At 40.1% G+C, this 21,010-nt stretch overlaps 1 protein-coding gene across 3 annotated transcripts in view; it reads right to left on the bottom strand.

Moving 5' to 3' along the window:
* LOC120950787 (allatostatin-A receptor-like) overlaps positions 1-21,010 on the bottom strand; it is a 141,933-nt gene that overhangs the window by 75,526 nt on the left and 45,397 nt on the right. Inside the window, exons 4-5 of one of the 3 annotated variants that reach the window (XM_049607487.1) lie at positions 14,308-14,543; positions 5,171-8,880 (exon numbers count right to left, since the gene is read on the bottom strand). The exons of the other annotated variants lie outside the window; for them this stretch is intronic. Coding sequence (XP_049463444.1) covers positions 14,442-14,543 — 102 coding nt within the window. The 3' untranslated portion in view covers positions 5,171-8,880; positions 14,308-14,441. Of the gene's footprint in view, positions 1-5,170; positions 8,881-14,307; positions 14,544-21,010 lie in introns of those variants that run through there. 3 annotated transcript variants of the gene reach the window in all.

Here is a 21,010-nt window from a genome sequence, read left to right on the forward strand (position 1 = left end):
CCTTCTCGGGGTGAAAGAGTTTGATTCTCGTTTTTCTTTTTAAGGCGCACAACATTTGCATAACAAATGGTGAAAAGCGCGACCTCACCACGTATTTCTTTCATCTTCTGTCTTTATTTCCTCTTGTTGTTTGTTCTTATGAAAGCTTTATATATTTTTCGATGTATTTTTCACCTTTTCTCTGTCTGCCCGTTATCGTTTTCGTTCAGCAAACATCGTACCAAACACACTTTAACACCAATTACAGTTCCGTGTGCCAGCTCCAGTGAATGTGTCCTAATGTCAGACGTTGTCCCAATGTTTGGTAGGTAAATATGTTCTCCCCTTCGGAGGTAATGGAGGATGTGGTGGCTTTAGGTCTGGCAGGAAGCATGGGTAGCAGCGCAGAAGCCGAGAGTTTGCTGCTAATTAAACAAATTAATTGTTGTTGTGTTGTTCTGTCAACGATCGTCCTCGTTGGCGTGATTGTGTCAACAGATTGCTTCAGCCCATTGAGCCTTAATCAGTTTTCCTACCAAAACTGTGCTCGGCGGAACTCTCCAAGGCACACGGGGAGCAACTGCGCTAGTGGCGTGCGGAGGCCAACGCGTTTGGCAAACCGCGGAAGTAAGCAACCAGAGCGGTGGAGGCATTCAAAGCGAAACCTAATGGAATTATCTACTTGTACGCATCCTCAACACCTCTCCACTTCCTCTTCCTCTACAGTATGGCCTGTCCAGGTCTGGGCGTTATCATCCATTTTGTTCCGAAAGCCCTCACCTCCTTGGGTGAGAGTGTTTGCGTCTGCACGTCTGTCATTTGCAGTCAGTTGCAACGGTTATAGGGGGTTTTGTTTGCATTTGTTCGTGTCATTCTCGATTTCGTCGTTAGCGTTTCCTGCTGATAAGAGATTTAATTAAAACAAAACAAGGCAAAAAATGCAAAGCACACAATGGAAGTGAGAAAACAATCGTTTCTTCTTACACAAACACCAGCACAGCATGGTTTGTGGGAAAGAACAACTTTCACCTCTCCCATACACACATACAAACACGCAGGTATTGTTGTGCAGATAGTGATTTTGGCAGCTCTGGTTACACCTTACCACAGTATTCGAAGATATTGATGTTATGAGTGAATGGGTTGTGCCATAGATCCTCACGCGTTACTGTCATTGATAATTTTACTTACAGGGTTTCCCACGATTTATTGGTCAGTTCCCATGATTTTTTGGTGCGTTCCCACGATTTTTTGGTTGTATCCCATAGATTTTTGGTTCGATCCTATAATTTATTGGTATTTTCCGATTGGATATCAATACAATTAGACCAAAAAATTCTGGGAAACGACCAAAAAATCGTGGGAACGCACCAAAAAAATATGGGAATCCACCAAAAATTGATGGGAACCAACCAATATATCGTGGGAAACCCTGTAAGCTGTTGCACATTTTTCCATTGTAGTTTCTACATTATCGTATAATGTTTTTCCCTAAAATAAGATACATTCTATGCACAGTGTGTCTTTACGCCAACTTAATCGTTCCAACGATGGCGTCCACATAGTTCGCCAGCACTGTTGTCTTTCCAGCACTGTTTCAAAATGTTGTGTACGAGGTCACAAATAACGCTTCCCTTGTGCTCGGTCACGCACGCACGTAACGTAAGGCGTTGGCCTGTTCCATGCCACTCTCTGTGAGAATGAAGGAACGTGAAACTTACTTTCGCACGCAAAAGTTTGGACGATTGTGAACACAGCACAACATTGCCGTCCCTTATCATGCGAGGCGATTGCGTTTGCAGATGGAACAACAGCCAGCCTAGTCTGAATATAGGCGATTTCTATCCTCTTGCAAACGAAGTAACTTTTGCGCAATGCTTGCTTTCGTAGCAAAAGAGATCTCTTGATTCAGCAGCAAAACATACGTAAAAAACAGTACAACTTGAAGGGAAGAAGATGGTGCCGCATGAAATTGTGCGAATAAATGTACAACGTTGAACAATTCGCTGAACAGTTAAAGTTACAGCGAAAGATTATCTACATTCAATTAAATGTGAGCAACGTGCAATTGCTTCTGTTTAACGGAAGAAACACAACATTTAAGTTTAGCCGGAATTTCTTAACGATCCACTATTCCTCAGGCTGTAATCGGATATAGTCAAGGTGCTTTAACTTTAGCTTTAACTGTACTAAAATCGTTTGCTAACTGCAGCATCTCCGATTGCTGCCTTTCAACGTTAAAACACGTTTGGCCACATCAACAGCGGTATATTTCTTCACTACTTCTACTGTAATCGCAAGTCTTGTACAGTAAATTTCAAATTCACTCGGTGTAACAGATGGTTACAAGCATGAAGTAGCTGCAAACACCAGAGTCAGAGTGTTCAGCCCGTAGTCGATCTACCTACCTTTGGTCTACCTTTGAAATTTACTTGTGTTATAAATATTGGGCGCAGCACCGGAATTCTTCACCTGCAGCATTCTATGGTTTGATGCTGCATTTTACGAAAAAAGTTGTAAATTGGAATTTATGGCCCATTATGCTGGAGCAGGTTTGGTGCATCGTATGATATGAAATTTAATGTAGTAAAATGTTCAATACCGCCCATATGAATTAAAAAGCAAACAGGGTTTACTAGGAAATTACAAAAAGGTTTAAATTTCCATACTTCTAGGAAAATGAAGCTTCATAATGAAAAATAGTCGTTTGTGATCCATTAATTGGTTAACTGGAATTTTCAACTTTTCGTATGCTGCTTCCATAAAGTCGGAACCATTTTTTAGTATATTTTTAATGCATTTGATTTCCAAAGCAAAACAAACGATTGTTACATTTTTCCAAATTGTTGTCATCTTAAACCACTTTAAAGATTATTTCCTCCGTCGGTGGCTATAACTTTATTATCCCTGTGTCATTTTGTAATGTGTTTGAGTAAGTTACCACTAAAGCAGAACGCGATATTGACCGAAATCCATGAACCTTTTCTCACTCATGGTCTGAGGAAAATCTCGCATGAAAAGAAAGCTTCCCTAGGTCTCGGGACTGACATGAGTTGGCTCGCCAAACGTTAAGGAAGGGTACCAAATATACATAAACATGAGCAAACCCTAAATCTTTCTTTCCCATGGTTGGTAGTTTGTCTTGCACTGCTTGTAGCTTAGCTTAAGCTACGAGAGGAAGAAGAGAAAAAAACTGCCGGTTGCTGGCTTGAGGTGATAAATCATGCACCCCATAGCAAGAGGTGGTAAAGTTCATAAATCACCTCCAAACGACGGAGCCATGTTGGTGGAGATTCACACGCACACCCATACGAACCAGTACGCACACAATTATTCCTCCAAAACGCAGCAAGATATAAGCTCGAATGTTTACATCTTATTACGATCTACATCGTCTCCATTCGGTGGTGCAGTGGAGCATACTGTTGTTAGTGTACATTGGTACACCGGTACAGATCGCTCCACAAAGCTTTGAGTTATTGGGTTGGTTTTGCGTGAGGTGAGTGTTTTGAAGTTTATCGTGTTTGTTTGCAACATTGAAATCACTGATTGATGGCTGTTTATTTATGATTATAAATAATAATTACCTGTTTTCTTGCTTTAAATGATAATAATTTATTCTCCCGTAAAAAACATGAAATCTCTGATGAAGTTTGTTATTGAATTTAGTAAATATATGAAAACAAACAACAAAATAATCAAATAAAATAAGATAAAATTCTACATCATTACTTGATCTACATTATGACGCATGAAATTACAACCAAAATCATATCTCAATTCTACCATTTTATCAATGTGTTTCCGCATCTATTTGAACAGAAGAATAGACAGTAAACAGTACAGTATCCTGTTATTGAATTTATCACAACAATTTTCTCATCCACAAAGTATCCACACACGGTACAGCACAGCCAAACTGTGATATCGTGCGTGTACACCCACAGATTAACCCCCGAAAATAGACCGGCGGCATGAACAATGTTTTCTCTACTGAGACTGTCGATTTATCCCAACATTTTGACCCAGCCTAGGACAAAGATCTTCCAACACTTTTCGAACCGTTCTTGTGCCCAATAGCTAGAGAAGGTAGCTCGACTAAACGCAGCAAACCAAAACACTCCTCCGGAAGGTGTTGAGCCGGTGTGCAAAACTACGCACCCTCAGTTCTTGTTTGATATATTTGATCCGTTTTCGTATGTAACTTTGGTTTGACTTTTGCGTCCGGATGCTGAAATAAAGAAAGAAAATTGACCTGGACAAAAGTTTGCCCCCGTAGTCAGTTGGTGGAACGGGGCGCCCTGAAACATTCAGCACACTGTACATGGTGGGGGACGTTATGCGGTTATGCTCATAAATAATCCTGTACGACTGGCAGTTTACCTGGGACAGGTGAAGGGTGGGTGGCCGGCTGCCAGTGGCAACGGATGTGGTCGTGAGAATTTCTCTCTTTCAACTTCACGTACACTTTCCCGTAAGATGGTGCTATGAGATGTACCACGATAGCAACGCTGGCGCAAAACGTTTGACTTGAGATGTGCGAGATGGAGACGCCTGGTGGTTGGTGTTGAATAATGGATAAAACTTGTGATATGCAAGTGCGGAAAAAACTGTATCTAGAGAGAAGAAGTTTACTGTACCCGATCAAAAGCTTGCCTAGTGTAAAAGCCAAGCCAACCACCAGAAATCAATCAAATACTAAGTACGTTCACGTAACACTTTGTTGTTGAGCACCGTACTCCAACTAAATCTAAACACGTAACATTCTGAATGATTTATATGCAATCTTTATTTTGAAATATATGAAATACGAATAGGTTTATCTCAACAATGAAAACAATGGAAATCAATATGGTTCACTGCTTACATTTGCATCTTATATTATTTCCATTTATTTATCTTATCATTCCATTTATTTTACTGGTTTGTTATCGAACACGTCAAATACCGGCAATAATTGTCGTGTAACGTAGAACGAAAAATAAATAATTGATATTGCAAAAGGGTTCAGTCTCATTTACGGTTGAAACTAAAAACAAAATAATACCGTATCAATCGTCTTGCACTAATGAGCAAAATTATCATTAAAATTAATACTTTTCTAAATCATTTACCTTCTATTTCTCCTTCAATACTTTACCTTGTTGCTAGAAGTTGATCCGAAATACAACTGCAATAGAAAAACCGATCGTAATGCTGTTTTGGGCAAAGGTTTATTGTTTCAACTGTTGGATAGACTTTAAAAATTGTTTATCGTACACTATTCAATCGGTGAGCGATTCATCTGACCGCGTTAGTTAATTTGACTTGGCTAAGAAAAGAATTTGTTTCTCTATCGAATCGGTTGTCCAATTTTTGAGACCCTGTACGGTTGCATTTGTTAATAGTTTGGTTGAATTGTTATTTCGTTAGATCTAAAAAAGTTTACTTTTTCCTTACAGCACGCACAAATGGTTTCATTCAATGATTGCACGCTGTTGTTGGGTCAACGTTTTGTCCCTTGTTTCATGGTTGGTAAGAAAAATTTCATTTCGATAATTAATTGCATCCCAACTTAAGTGGACTGCTTGCAACTGGGCAAGTTAACACCGAAATAGCGCTGTTAGAATACAATTTTTACTTCATTTAGCATAGCCATCTGCAATATTCTAATTTAAAAAGTTTTTATTGTTCACTTTTGAAACAAATACCGCAGCAAATACGTTCGTTTTGCTGTTGCTGTTTTTTGCTTACTCAAACAAAACACACATCATTCTCCTTTTACGCACTGTGGTTGGACATTTCATTGCGGTTTGACGTTCGTTTTTATCGTTTAGTTTGTTTTTTTATTTCCTTCCAACGTTTTTCTTTTTTGTATTATCCGTTCAATTTTAACATCACATACTTACACGTTCACTGGAGCTGCCTTACATTGAATAACATTCCTGTGTGTAAGTGATGTTTAGTTTCCTCGCTTGCTGTTCACCCCCCTGTATGATAGTCGTTGAAGCGCTTCAACCACAAAACCCAACAGCTGCCAGCTATGTTACATGCTAACCTTGCGTTAAATTGATAAAGTTTTGCTTTACTGACTCATATCAAACCATTGGGATGCATGGGTGGATACCGAAGAGTGCCTCATGCGCCCGTAATCCTCGAATCTGCTCGTCCTGCATTATCTTTACAATCATTGTGCCGTTTGAAGTGGGTACAGCTTTCGGGCAATCGGGTTTTCCTCTTTTTCGTACTACCAGTGTGTAAAAATAGATTCAATAATCATGTCAAATTTAATACGGCTCTTTCTAGTACGTTCATTTGTTTGTTCAAAGCCATGACCGACGTTTCATTATATTTTAATTTGGTACTTCGTATGTTACCATTTAACCCGCAACCTTACCTTTTTGCATCCTTTGAGACACTATACTATACTTTATATTATTTAAGTTACGATTTTCGTTCGGACATATTTTTGCAAAAGTTCTCCTGTTTCGCACTCTGAACTGAACGTATTGACTGAAGTTTTATCACTCCGTCCACACGCACGCGCTGCTTTTTACCTCAAACACTGTAATCAGTAGCTTCGTGTACAGCAGTGTAATTTACGTACAGCGCTAATCTAACATTGACATTCGGCTCGGATACTGTAGATACTTTTGTACACACTCGTTTGCCGCATCAGGTTTTTTTTCTGCTAGGCTTTCCATTTCAAAAGCGTAACAAAAACTCTTATTAGTACTTTTACCGAACGCACTACCCACTGTCGCACTGATGAATCTACCCCGTTGATTTCAGTGTGGCTTTTGCTTTCAATCGGAGGCTTAAAGAGTGGTGTTCCGTGAAAAGGAGTGCAGTGAAATGGTTTGCTGATTAGAGTTAGCTATAAAAGGAAGTACCACGCAGCAGCTGCAAAGGATAGCAAAACAAACGACAAAACGACAGGAAAGCACATGGTTGTTTGGAGTTTTCTTTGTTTGTGTCGTGCAGAATAAATGAGGGATTTTACGTACATTCCGTTTTTGTTCATTGAAGGACACATATTTACACCACTGTTTGGTTTGCTGATGGATGGGAAAGTTCACGCTGATATAGGTACAGAAATACAAGCATGGTTCCACGTTCTGCAAGCTGCTTTCGGTATAATTTTCCATTCTCGGAACACACGTGGTGATGTGTTGATATGAGCATGTGAGTATAGTGAGGAGTGATTTATGACGTTCGCGTACCACCGAACCAAGCGTGCTCCACCATCCACAGCGTCTTACTTTCGATGCGTCCGTTACCCAATGTGCGCCCGAATGGTGAGAAGGAACTTTTACAGCAAACTGTCGCCGCAGTTCCCAAAATTCCTCACTCTGCAAAACCAAACGGCGAACAGTATGCGGATGATGATGATGTTCATGATGACGATGGCGATGTTGATGAAAATAGCTTTGTGACAGCACAATGCGCGAATCGGGGCGCTTTTTAGAGACCTAAAAGTGGTGCCGGCCAAATTTCAGCTTGAACTTTGCATAAATGAGGAATGCAGAGAGCATCAGCATACAATCTGGTACCCCTTTTGGCTGGCGTTGTTTGCGACACAATTCTCCGTCCGTATAGCGAGACTGTGCAGGGCAGTTTATCACGGAACAACGCGCCAACACGTGTATCGGAATGGTGTTGTGATCCGCTAGTACGCTTGGTTTGATTGATGTCACGTACTTAACTCAAACGGTGACCCGAAACAAATCCGAATCGATTTTTGGCAGTCATCACGTGCAAACAAAACATGGCGTAAGCAGCACAGGTGCTCCTACAAGAGTGCCATGCGCGAATGAAACATGGGAAATCATGGTTTCCTTTACTTTTACTTCTCTGTTTGTTATTTTCATAAGTGTACACAAACCATTCCTGCACTTGATCTTCACAGAACACCGGTGGGGCTCATTTGTCCAGCCTAAGTCGTTTGAAAGCAAAGCCGCACAGCAAGCAACGAACCGCCAGTGCCTGTTACGCTATACATGCACAGCTTAATTCTACCACACAGTTCGTCGGATGTATGACGCTCTGTTCAGTTACTCACGTTTGAGACTTATCTAGGGATTATGTTTTACTGAAATGGTACATTTGAAACCAACTATCAATTGTTTTCCTGACACCTCGTCATTTCATGTACTGTACTGCGAGAAGCAAGTCCGTACAGTGTTTGTTCTCATTAGGTTTTGGTTTTGTTCCCTAGTACACCTACCAACCACTACCATTCAGTATTGTTTGTATTAGTTGCAATTATTTACACAAAGAAATGTTCTATTTTACTTCGTTTCTGCTTGTTATTCGAATGAATCGTAATTACTACTCGTTAGTGGCGCTTCTAAATGGATAACACCACTCACAACAGCCGTAGCTCGATTTTGTTCTCATCGTTCGCCCACCCCAATGGATCCTGTATCAGGACTGAATATGTTCAGTTCGTTGCTTAACGTTTAATAACAATAGGAAACATCTCGAATAAAGTGGCTGATTTGTTTTTTCTCTAACCATATACTGCTTTCGAGCTAATGTAAATCGTTGTGCTAGTCTTCCACAGTCGAACTGAACCCTGTCATTTACACGCTCTTGATACGATCATTGCTGGCAGAAGCTAAAGTTTTGCCTCGAAAAAAATTGTTTATTTTGAATCTGTTATACGTTTTTACCTTGACATAACAAACTTGTAAAGCACAGTACAGTAACGATCAAGCGCAACCTCATATAACGTAGATGAAATTTAATAAAGTAGGACATTGGGCTGGACCTGCAAATTGTGTCCATTATGATAAACGCACCATACGGTACCAAACGATCTGTTAATTACTACCACTCATAATAAAGATGATGATGAGAGTGATCATGATAACGATTGGTTGGTTCGGTATGCATCACTGTCAAGCCCTTGGAGTGAAACTGTAATTAAAATAGAAAAAAATAAAAGCAAGGTTAATTATTATTCAGCATTTATTGTACGAATGCACATGTTCAATGTACTCTCCTTTCGTTCTGAGTAAACACTCGCCAATACTTAATTTTAATTTCCGTGGAATGACAAAATTAACACTTGCACTAACTAATTACCATTGCCTTTGTTTTAGTGTTTTACTTTAACCTTATTTACCTTAGTTTACCTTAGTTATTTCTACCAACCGGTTTATATCCTTAAACATAAAAACTCATTACGTTGTGTTTCTGTCGTAACATTGTGGTGAAAGCTAACGACAAACTTTTTGTTGGTTATAACACCCGAGGGAATGTTCCTTTTTTTATTTGGGATGGACGACCAGCATCAAATTACTGAACTTTTATGATATTTCTTTTAACGCGGAAAATAAACAATATAATGCAGATGATTGAACTTGATTAATTTTAAAAATAATTCCCTTACATCGTCATGATTTCTTAATATTACTTAAATAAATCCACCTCATAATAATTTTGTGAAATTGTAATTTTGTGTATGCCATATGCATCCAACATTCTACCAATGCAACAATAAACGCATAAAGTTAACTCAAAACAACTTTGAGCGGTTGTTATTGTTTTAATTTTAAAGATACTGTACTGATTTAATCTTTGTTTTCCCTCGGGGGATGAATCTTGTTGGCATAGAAACACTACAAGCAAGGGACACATTCACCAACAGAGAATAAAGCATACTGTACAGCTGGTTTGATATTGCTGTGTATCTGTTGTATTATCGGTTGAGTTCTTCGGATGCAAGTAGATGCAAGGGCATGAGTTTGCAGGCAAGCGAAAAGAAAGTAATAACTATTACCGTTCGGTTGTTGATTAATATATTCAGCTTTCACTGTTGTTGAACAAGTATCATCGTCTTAGGAACGATTAATTTGAGGACAAGTTTCAGTTGATTTAATAAGACTTTTATAGATTTTAGAAACGAGTTAATTTTTTTGAAATTCTCGTTCTACCTGGCCTGTTGCATTTACTTTCTTTTACTACACAGGTGTTATTGCATAGAATGATTGAAATTTTTATAACTTCACAAAACCTCTTCCCTAGCACGGAAGATAGTTTTCCACACACATGCCAGTAATGGAGGAATGCAGTACTTCGACGATTCTACTTTCTAAATCAATGAACTTTAAAGTTTAGCAGTGATCTATTACAAAAAACTTCGAGAAAAGCGCTGCTTTAAAAACGCTGTCGGAACTGGTAATACATCAAACAATTGGTTGAGAGAAAAAATATACCAAAATATTTATTTTTTCTTCTACCATTTAATCAACGTCGTTGTCGTTGCTGCATGGAGCGTGCAATTCATCTGTTCATAAAATAAAAACCTTACGCAGCGTAACGTAATGGAAAACGGAAGGAACTTCCTATCTATCGAGCACGAATGCATATTCACTTAGCCCGTAGTAGCAAATGCGTAACCAGATCACGGACCGAAATTGGACCGAGCTTCGTTTCTGGCCGGCAACGCCAGTTCATAAACTTCGATAAAGGAACACACAATTTCACTTACGTGCCATGTAGCCAGTAATCTTGCTCTCATCTCGAACCGGTTATCCATCCATATTAATCTAAGCCGGAAATGGAACTCACCAGTCGACCAGCTGAACGTCAGCAGAGTCCCGAGCCCCGAAGTCAAACAGAAAAAAGAACAGGGTCAATCACTACGGGAAGGGAAAAAGGCAACCAATCTTGCGTCTTCTCTTTATTACCCATACGTTTTCTTCACTTTATCGTTCCGTAAGTCCGTCACTCTAGGCATTCGGACGACCTACCCTTCATCCCGCAGGCTACATCCTGGTAGCGTGCGTTCTAGTACAGTCAATGGAAACCTGAGCAACCGTATATCGTTGCTCAAAGTACCGGAACTGTAATGTACCCAGCTCCTGACTGCTCCTTGCGTCGGTTTGTCTATTTTTATTTTGCTATAAACTTTTATCCACTTCCTCTGGGTCACAAATTTTTCGTTAAAGTTTTTCATGTTTATGAGGGTCGAGGGAAAACTCCTAACCAGAAACTGTCGAAAATAAGAACCAGGAACTACACATCATTGGAAAATATTATACAATAAAAAAATACAACATGGAAAATGCGAAAAATGTTTTAAAATAAGGAAACTGTGGAGGAAAACTGTCTGCACGATGTGCTTTTTTTTCGACGAATTCCATTTTTACGCAATTTCTTTGAAGTTTCTTGACATTTTTGATAAAAAGTGAAGCAGGAAGAAAGATGATTTTCCTCTACTCGGCTTTACAAATCACCGGAAACACTCTTTTAACTATGGTTGAGTGATAGTTGAAAGTTCGCAGCATTTCTCAAGTCTACGCTTCTGCTTGTGAAAGCGTGAAATTGCTCTTGCCGTAATAGATAAAATGCTAGCCTGAAATGAAACCAGTCGTGCGTTTGTGTAAGTAAAACTTTATCCTGCCATCAAGTACACTGGTTCACAGCAGTACTAGGCTAAAAATCCAATTTAATTTCCAGAGCTACGATAATGACCATTGCGGATGTGTATGAACGAATGTCTATAAGTCCCTTGTTATACCTTAATTTTACAATTACCTTTATTTAAAATAACTATGAAAAGTTATGTGCAAAGTTGATTGTTACCATTGACTTTCTCTTCTAATTTCTACTACAAATTTTACTAGCAAAAAAATCCATAAAACTTTACAACGCTTACGTATAAAATCAAAAGAAATTATCGTAGCTTGCTCCGCACACCTTTTTGAGAAAAATCCAAAAACACCGTTTAAACCGCACCCAACAGCCGAATAAAACGTATAGTTCTCTCCATTGCAATCGATATAAAATTCACGATACAACAGACATTACCTGGAGATTTATGGGGATTGATAAAGCCATTTTTCGCCAACAATATAAATACAATGCAGGCAATATTTTCATGAAGATGTTTCTCTTGGAACAAACTGTGCAGTTTCATTTCACAAACACAATCACATTCCACCTATGAAGCAATCGAAGTCAAAAGAATTATGGTTGTTTCGTGTCGATGGCATAAACAATAAAAAATAACTTGACGGATACGTATTTTATACACACAAAGCACGTTTAGTATGAAATATCAAGCAAAAACATAAATAAGCACCAGGTTTGGAGGTGATCTATGAATGTACGACTTGCGCTATCGAAACCACGATTCACAATTCGCATTTATCACATGTAAATAATTAGAATAAGTTTTATAGCTAAATGTTTACTCTTTTTGAATGGTTAAGAACAAATTTGCAAGAAGCTAAACAGCTTTTTTTCAGATCGACATTTTAATTGACTAATTTTGCCTCCACATGCATTTTGTCCCGTATCCATATGCTAAATGGTTGGATGGATACTTGCAGATTGACCCTTTCTTAACAAAGCTCTTTCTTAAACGAATCTCTGGAGAAAACCCTGGGCAATTTCCTTGCAAACATTATCTTCTTTCTTCTCTAAAGTGCACTAAACCACCGCATTGGCCATCCGGCCATCTACTGCCAACGGGGATGAGCCGGAGATGAGCAAATAAGAAAATGAAGAAATTTTCAACTTTATCCTTTTTCTTCCATTGTCCGCTTTCTATTTGTTTTAAGTAGCTTTGCTTGCTCCCGCTCAACGTTCATTTTGTTCGAGGAACTAAATGTTCCCACCGCCCGCCAGCTCCGGTAGACCAGCTGATGACCGGAAATGAGAAAATGCTTTTGATTAAAGGATGGACTAGCCTGTGCGCCCGTTTAATTAAGTTTCACAAAGCGCTGTGACAGTGGAAAGTGCTGTGTCATTTGTCTTGTGTCACTAAATGCATTGTGCATTAAGCTGTTGCATTCAAGCGTAATGCCTGCGGGTAGCTTACCAGCTTTACTTGATTAATCGTACCATATTTGTCTTGCTTATCCAAAGGGCTTTATCGTTTGCTTCATTTTGTATAATTTGAGAAATAATTTCATAGCTCAGAATAAAATAAATAATTAAGAAAAAACCTTTCATGTAATATCTTCAGAAGCTCACTCTTAGCTATAGAACACAAAGATAAGCGACAGTAAGCAATCCTTAAACCCCCATTAAACATTAACTATAAATTTGTTGTATTTACTAAGCCTGTATTTAATCTTACACAATCTCAAGCAATCCCTATTTCCCACAAGAAAGGACCTACCGTGCTTACAGCGATTGGTCATGAGGAGTTTATTTAATTTTGCCGTTTACTTGCTTTCTGTCTCATGCAACCCGGGTCGAGCAAACCAGCGAAAACATTTCTAATCTGTACCAACCCCACCTCAAATTCCATCACCCATGGGAATGACCCCAGAGTACGGCTGAAAGAAATTCAACAAAATTCAGCAAAATTTGTTCAACTTAGCAAGATTTGTATGGTGTGGATCAGTGCGTTCCCAAGAGGGCTTTGTCACACGGAAGGTGGAATGAAAGAGCACAAACAGGTAACTTCAAGCCTTGGACATGGGTGTGGCTGCTACGAGTACCGTACAATAGATATCTGTCCTGGTATACCGTCCGTACTAGTTAGTAAGTGGGCGGACTAGATTTCTTTAAACTTTCTTCATTTTAGACTTAACCATTTTTGACTGGTTAATCAAAATGAATACAATCCCAATGGTTTAGGTAAACTTTTGCCACATCCAAAGAATATACAATTTCCTGGAAGGAAAACCTCAATACTACGCCAACCACAGGAGCAGAGAAAAAACACTCACACACTTAATTGAAAACCGTGGGCTGGATCGTGTTAGACCAAATCCGATTAATGGTGTTTCGAGGCGAGTTGATAATGAGCTTTCGTGTTTGGTTTGAAAAGTGGGTTCCTTTCTTTTTCCTGCGGCCCTATCCTAATTTTGATCCTAACCATAACTCACTCTCACAGCCAATCTGCTTTTCTGTTGTGTTTTTCCCCGGTCGATAGCGGTGGAAAGGTTTAAGTTGCTAAAATAGAACCGCTTTGTTGGATGATTTATTGGATTCCAGTCGTTCAACTTACTTTACGTATAATTCATTTATGCTTCAACAGCTCTGCAAATATTGGAAGATTGAGCTTGCATTAATTCTATTTCATCTTTCTATTAGGCTAATCAAACAGTTTTGTGTAGCTCAGAACTTCGGAAGGAATATTTGTTTTTGTTCGTGTAGCTAACGATATGCGCCGAATTGTTGCTATTAATTATACGTTCTGTTTGATGTTTTGTATTTACGACCGCAGCATAAATTGAATTCGAATTTTCTATGATGTTTCAGGCCTAAAACGTTGTTTGAAGCTCCTTTCTTTACACTGTTGATGCTGATATAATCCAACACTGTAGCAACAAACAGACATATTGTTTTCCCAGAAATGAGCCAAAACCCATAGAAGCTTACCGTTTTGTAGAAGCTTGTGCCGCTGTGCTGATGATCTGTCGAGGACAGGATAAAACGGATACACTGGGCTGCACTGTGCAAAAACAAAGAGTGTATTAAACGAAGGTGACGGACGTTTCCTCCATTGTTTCCGGTTATAAAATGTCTGGACAGCTGCCGGTTCGCGTCGTTTTCGTTGGCAGTGGCATATGTCGCTGGCTGCCCTGGCGACGGCTCCCCGGTCCACAGTAAACAATCTGAAAATGGTACAAAAAAGACAGAAGAAACACACGCACACAATGAAATGGTAGTAAATCTCTCATGAGAGCTAGATAAACGAAAAGACGGCCGCCCGTCGAATGGTGGACGATCCCTTCCTGCACTCGTGATCCCGTGATCCTGAGAGGGCTCCCATCAGTCAACAACAATGGTAGGTGACGTAAAGGCGGTTATGCTCCCAGGGGATGGTACGTGATGGTTGTTTATTGCCGAATACTTTGCCGAAACAATAATCCATAATCTTACGCGGCATATTGTGCCCATGTACCGCCTGCCTTACAAGTCTCCCGAGCGTACGCCATGGTGCGTTGGCACAGTGAAGGGATCAGTAAGTGTGTGTTTATTTACAAAAAAATAGGATAGGTTGTAGAAAGGGTTTCAATTTTAATATTCGTGCAAAAAGAAAAGAATCGAGGAGTCTATTTCCTTAAGAGTCTAGTACTTGTACGTCGATGTGCATGTTTGTTGAAAGAATAAGTTAAGTAAATACTGCCTTTCAATCAAGGATAGGAAAGGCTTACACAAACTCTTAAAAATTTAAAATGCTTATTACAAAAAGAGGTTCTGTAATATCCTGGAGATTTGACCCCTGATAAGACCATAGTGCTCATTATGCCGGATCAGAATATGACCATCACCGTGACAACTGTGCGATAATCTGAATGTCAAAATAAAGATCATTCGTTTACGGATCGTTGTACTGACAACACCTTCAGCCTTCGGTTTATTCTTCTGCCTTTCGTATTTGTCCTTTTGTGATACGTTCGACGTTTAATTCAAATAAGTAAAATTCGAGGTTTTACAGTTCCAACGATAAATGGTACGCAGCTAAAGCCTTTTGAAGAGCACATCAGTTTTGCTTTAAGCAATAACCGAACCGAATTTCAAATCAAACTTTATCCTTCCAACTATCCATTTCAATGCTAATACAATCATTTTTGACGAGTAAATTAAAGTTCTTAAATGGTTGTCGGTACGAGCAATGTTGCACCATGATGCATCCAGGTCAGGCTAACAGAGTAACAAGCAAAAGAAAAGGCTGCAGTAAAACATTATTACATTCTCCCGTTGAGAGTGTTGTTCTGAGCATTTTCCCCCATAGACTGTTTGTGGACAGCTCTCTAGTGGGGAAAAAGAAGGCAAAACCACAAACATCCCAACCAACACCGGCCTCAACACAGAAGGATACTGTAGCAGAAGAATAATGATGATGGTGCAAAGTGTTTATGAGCAAGTATGCAATTTACTATGATGAATGGGCATGCCTAGAATGATGTTGGTGGTGGTGGTACTAGCATAAAAAGTAAAACGTTTTAACACTGTACTGCACACCATAATGCACAAGGCCAGCGTTCGCGTACGGTTTGTACAATTCAAGAGAAGGAAGAGAGGTAAACTAAGATAAGCTTACTATGCCGTCGATTTGATGCCATACTGCTCTTAACCGCTGAACATTTATCATTCAAATTAGTCACATTTAAGCTTGGTGTGCGTGGCAGGTGCAATAAATCATTTAATCTCTGTTTTGTTTTTTTATGGTGACGCTGTGAGCTTTAAATCGATTCTGGATGGATCTTGTGCATTGTGTTTGATTAATGCAAGTGATGAATTATTGCTTTTGTTGCTCTATTACACCATGACTTTCCAATTTTTTGTTGAAAAGCCTGTAAGGTCCTTCGACCGGATCAATGAAATTCAATTTAAAAATTATGTATGAAAGCTTTTTTATTGAATACAATTGCTATATTTATACTGTAGCTTGCATTACCAGAGCGTAAAACCCTCCCTTAAATCCTGAGTGCTATTGATGTTGTTTCTCCTGCTGTTTAAAATGTTTTTATTCTTCATGAACTGTACGTCCAGGCACTTAGCGCTTAGCCAAACGACCGTTTCAAACAGCCTCCGTAATTGTTTATGCTTACTTTTCAAACGATTTGCCAATTGTCGTTTACCTCTGCCAACAACTCATCCCTCATCTCTCGTGACTAATTACACCTAATTACACCTTACCGGACCAATACAATAGCTAGCAACTAGTAGCATACTGGGAGCTCGAGGGAACTATGTTAAATAAATTTTCTCTTCCCATTTGCTGCACAACTACTGCGGTATGTTCTGGTACGATCTCAAAAACGCAATAGATGCCGCAGTGCACGCGTGCAGCATAAAACAAAAACATTTAGACAAAGCATCCCACACTCAATCTGCCGCAGCAATCTGTTCCGTCGCTATCCATCCACCATTCCCACCGATACTTTCTTTCACTCGCTGTACCACAAGGACGCCTTTTATCAGCGCTGCATGTGCACATTTCCATGTTGTGCGCCAGTTGCATGTTAAGATGTGAAGAGCGGTATGAAAGCAGCCAGCACACAATCACAACCAACAACCAGGAACGCCAGCAGCTCGTGCAGCACACGTGTATAGTAGATGCCACAGCAAGCGCAGCACTGTATAGTATATAGTATAGTAGTATAGTAGTATAGTAGTATATTGTATAGTAGTTCACTGGAGCACAGGAGCCAACATTCTCATCAACGCGACCCTTTCCTCGTGTGACGGATGTGCTCCTCATCAGACCGATATACGTCTACACATGTCCCAACGGGGGAAGTCTATTGTGTTGAGTTGCATAAAGCAACAACTTTCCCGCGAGGAGCGAACAGTAAAGTCAGTCAGAGCACACCCAGCTGTATGAGTGCGCTGATATACATATTTACGTCGGTACGAAGAAAAGGGAAAGAAAAGCTTTAAAAATAAGAAAACAAACCAGCAAGTTCCGCGATAGAGACGCTGCAAGGAAACGCCGGAACTCATTTTATGTGAACCCATAACCGCGATCTTGTTTGTCAACTAGCGCAGTCAGGAAACAAAACATGAAAAGCATCTGCACCAAGCGTGTCAGTCTTCCTGACATTCTGATGTGTTCACCGCAACAACTTTCTCCGGTTCCTTCGTTTTTCTTCTTGAAAGAGTTTCATTCGCCATCTGTTGTATTTCCACAATGTGGAAATATTGTTACAATCGACAAGTTTGAGGAAAATGAACTACTAACAACGCCCAGGCTGGAAGAGTAAATGTGGAACGATGCGTATTCGATACGAGGTTTGCTGAGAAAGCTGAGCGCTCTTGTTTAATTTTATTAACTTTGTCATTTTTCGTGCGAAGTGAACACGAACACATACACAGGAATCTGGTTCATCGTATGCTTAGTGGCGTTAAGGAGCGTTGAAACTAAATTGATTTCTCATTGTTTGTGGAAAGTTAACAGGAAGACGGACCGGAATGAATATAGTAAAATAAATCGCCACGATCCCAGGAGCAGCTTGAACCATGTAACAAACTTCTACAATCTATTTTAACTTAACTCGTAGCTTCATTTACAACTGTGTCAACTTTTGTCTCAGTACATACTGTACACACTGTGTGTTTATTACAGTGAAGGGAGAAACGGACCCTAGTGTTTTCGATACTGTTTGGTAAATATCGTTTTGTGTTTATTTGTTCTTTTTGCTTTATCTAACTTAAATTTTATCGTTTACAATACCACAGATCAGGGAAATAGTACCCTTCCCTGTTATGGGTAAACTTTGACAAGGGTACCGGGACCAAAGGGAAGATGAAATCTCCCAGGATAGCTTGGTTGGTTGGTTGGAAACAAGGACGAGTTCCGTTGAATACCTGGCTGTGCTTCCGAAGTTGGACGAGTTGCTATTCAATAGAATTTGCAGCATTTGTCACATTGCCATTTGGCGCATCGAGCAGCACGCTATCGCTGTCCCCGGTGGGTATGAAACTGTCCAAGTTGTGTTTACTGACAATTTGCACCAAATATGACAAATGGTAAAATTAAGAAGGGCCTTTCGATTGCTCCCATGTTTTGGTCGTGGTTTCTATAGGGAACTGGCATCCCATCGTATCATTATGCTTTTTAAATGATTTACTAGCAATACAATGTTACATTTACTTTAAAAATATGGCCATAATTTGAAAACAGAACAATGTGATTAGATAGTATCAATGGAACATAAAACTTAGCCTGAAACAAAGTATAACTATTCAAAGGCTTTCACACGTGTTCATACCGTATGATACGGATGGAGTTTGAGTTTTATTAGAAGTAAATCTCATATACGCATGTTTCCAACCAATCATTGAATAAGACAGACCTAGATTTAATCCACACTCGGATGGATATGATCACGAACCGATACGGTACTGGGTTGTGGTACATAAATCCAACAGTTTTATGAAACAACAAAAGAATTTACGCTCAAATACAAATGTCCAGCTGAGGTTCGTTTTGCGTGCGTGCCTAAACGTGAAACGCCCCGTCATTGCAATCCAGAAAAGCCGCCGTACCTGTCGCATTAATCCATTGTTTCATGACGTGAGCCGCCCAACCCAACCCAACCGCACAAAAAAAGTATGCAAATTCATGCTTCGAATGGGCGGCAGCAGACATGCAACAGTTTCATTCGATGGGAAATTGATGATGTATCTAACTGCGTCATACGGTTGGCACAATTAGGCACATAAACAAATTCGGCGAAGACCAAGATCATCCACCCATGATGCCATGTTTCCTTAGCAATTGTATGAAAGACATAAAAGCATTGACACTGTAATGAAAAATTCATAAGATGATGTAGTAGCAAACTTTTGAACATGGAAGCACAGCGGGCATCTCGGGACAGAGACGCCTGTATCTCAAAACAAGCCAAATTGAAACCATCTTTCGGCAGATTGTAGGCACCCTGGAGCCTTTCCTGCACTACGCAAACCACGACCAACCTCCCACAACTGCCATCATCCCGATCATGCAAGCGTCTACTCGTAAATAATCCAAACGATGGTGGTCTCTCCCCACTGAGTGCAGTTCTGGAGCACTTTAGCCGAGTTTTCCGACCGAGCGCGGAGGATAAATTCATTCCGATGAAAACGATTTAGCAAACCATCGCCACCTCCCACAACGCTCGAGCGGCCAAAGCGACGGTCAAAGCGTGAGGTCTCGTTTCGGCATTGTGTCACTACCGTTCTACGGTGGTTTTAGGCCGTGAGTGGTTGCAGGATGCAGACACCCTGATACTCGCAACCTACGTTTTGCGTGCCTGCTTTTTCTCTGGGCCTGGCGTTCTGCAGTAAAATGTCACGCCAACGCCACTGCCACGGCAGCCCATTCGCCATGGTTTTAACTTTATGGGCTCAGAAATGACTCTCGTATTAAATATTTATCAGGTTAAACATCGGGTCCCACCAGTGTGGTTCAGCAGTGTGTTAGCTCTGGGAGGCGGTCAGGTCGTGGTCCGGAGATGGCTTGCCGGCAAGTGTCGGAAATGTGTCTTGCAGCAGCGTGATGATGGTGATGGTGGTAGTGGTGAGAATGGTGAAGAGATGGCACTGCCCGCTGCTGTGCCTGTCAACACTGGTCCCTCCTGCGACAGAGAAGACCGACAAATGGGAGAAACAATGACGGCGCAAGGTAATGACTCTCGAGAATGAGGAATAGCTTATCGGAAAGTAGGTCACTCAAAGACCACCATCGCGTACGGGCGATCGCTTCGTGCCGGTGGAGTGCTTGCGATGCTTGTCTGTGTTACTTGGTCATAAAATCAAGTTCAAGTATGTTAAACATTCTCGAAACAGCTAACCACCAAGAGTCACTTGACAGCCAAAATATAGTACACGTTCTGTTTTTTCCCACCTCCCATCCTAAACGATAATATTGCGAGTTGCTTTTATTGAAGTGGGAAAAAATCTGTAGTGTAACAAGCACAAAAGTGTCGTCTTTTATTGCATGCCTTGGTAAGGGCTATAGAAGCTCATGAGTAACTTAAACTTTACCTTAATTGGTTGTAGCCATAATTTTAACATTTTAGGAAACAATGCACTAAGCACAGACACATCTTTCCGTTTCAACGTGTACGTCTTTTAAGTGACATTGCTTTGGAAATATGTATTTCTTTTCGTGCGGAATACATACTCACCCCAGGTTAGGGTTTATTTGACAACTTTGTATGGTATGTAAAAAAAGGAATGAGCCCGTTCGTAGCATTCATCCATTTGACATTTTATTGCGAAAAAGATCATACACTTCAGAACGTTGCCAACAAACTCTCCCTTCGCCTTGGTGCGTTAACTGTCACGCAAGTTATATCAAACTCCACCACACATTCAAACGCCAACCGGTTACAGTATGGCATACAGTATGGCAATCAAATGTATATTTCGTATATATTTGTGGAATAAACTTTGAAACGGACGTTTGTGTTGACAAGGCTGCCACTTAAATGCTACGCAATGTCGTGTTGTGTCAGATGACTGAGCAGGTTATTATTATTGCTTAAATTTGGCACTGAATTTATTCGAAAGTCGAAAACAATCGTACACTCGATTTGCGGGTGAAAAGCTTCAGATTTTGATACGCTTATGCTTACGTAGGTAG

The sequence above is a fragment of the Anopheles coluzzii genome, chromosome 2, assembly GCF_943734685.1.
Source record: "Anopheles coluzzii chromosome 2, AcolN3, whole genome shotgun sequence".
NCBI lineage: Eukaryota > Metazoa > Arthropoda > Insecta > Diptera > Culicidae > Anopheles > Anopheles coluzzii.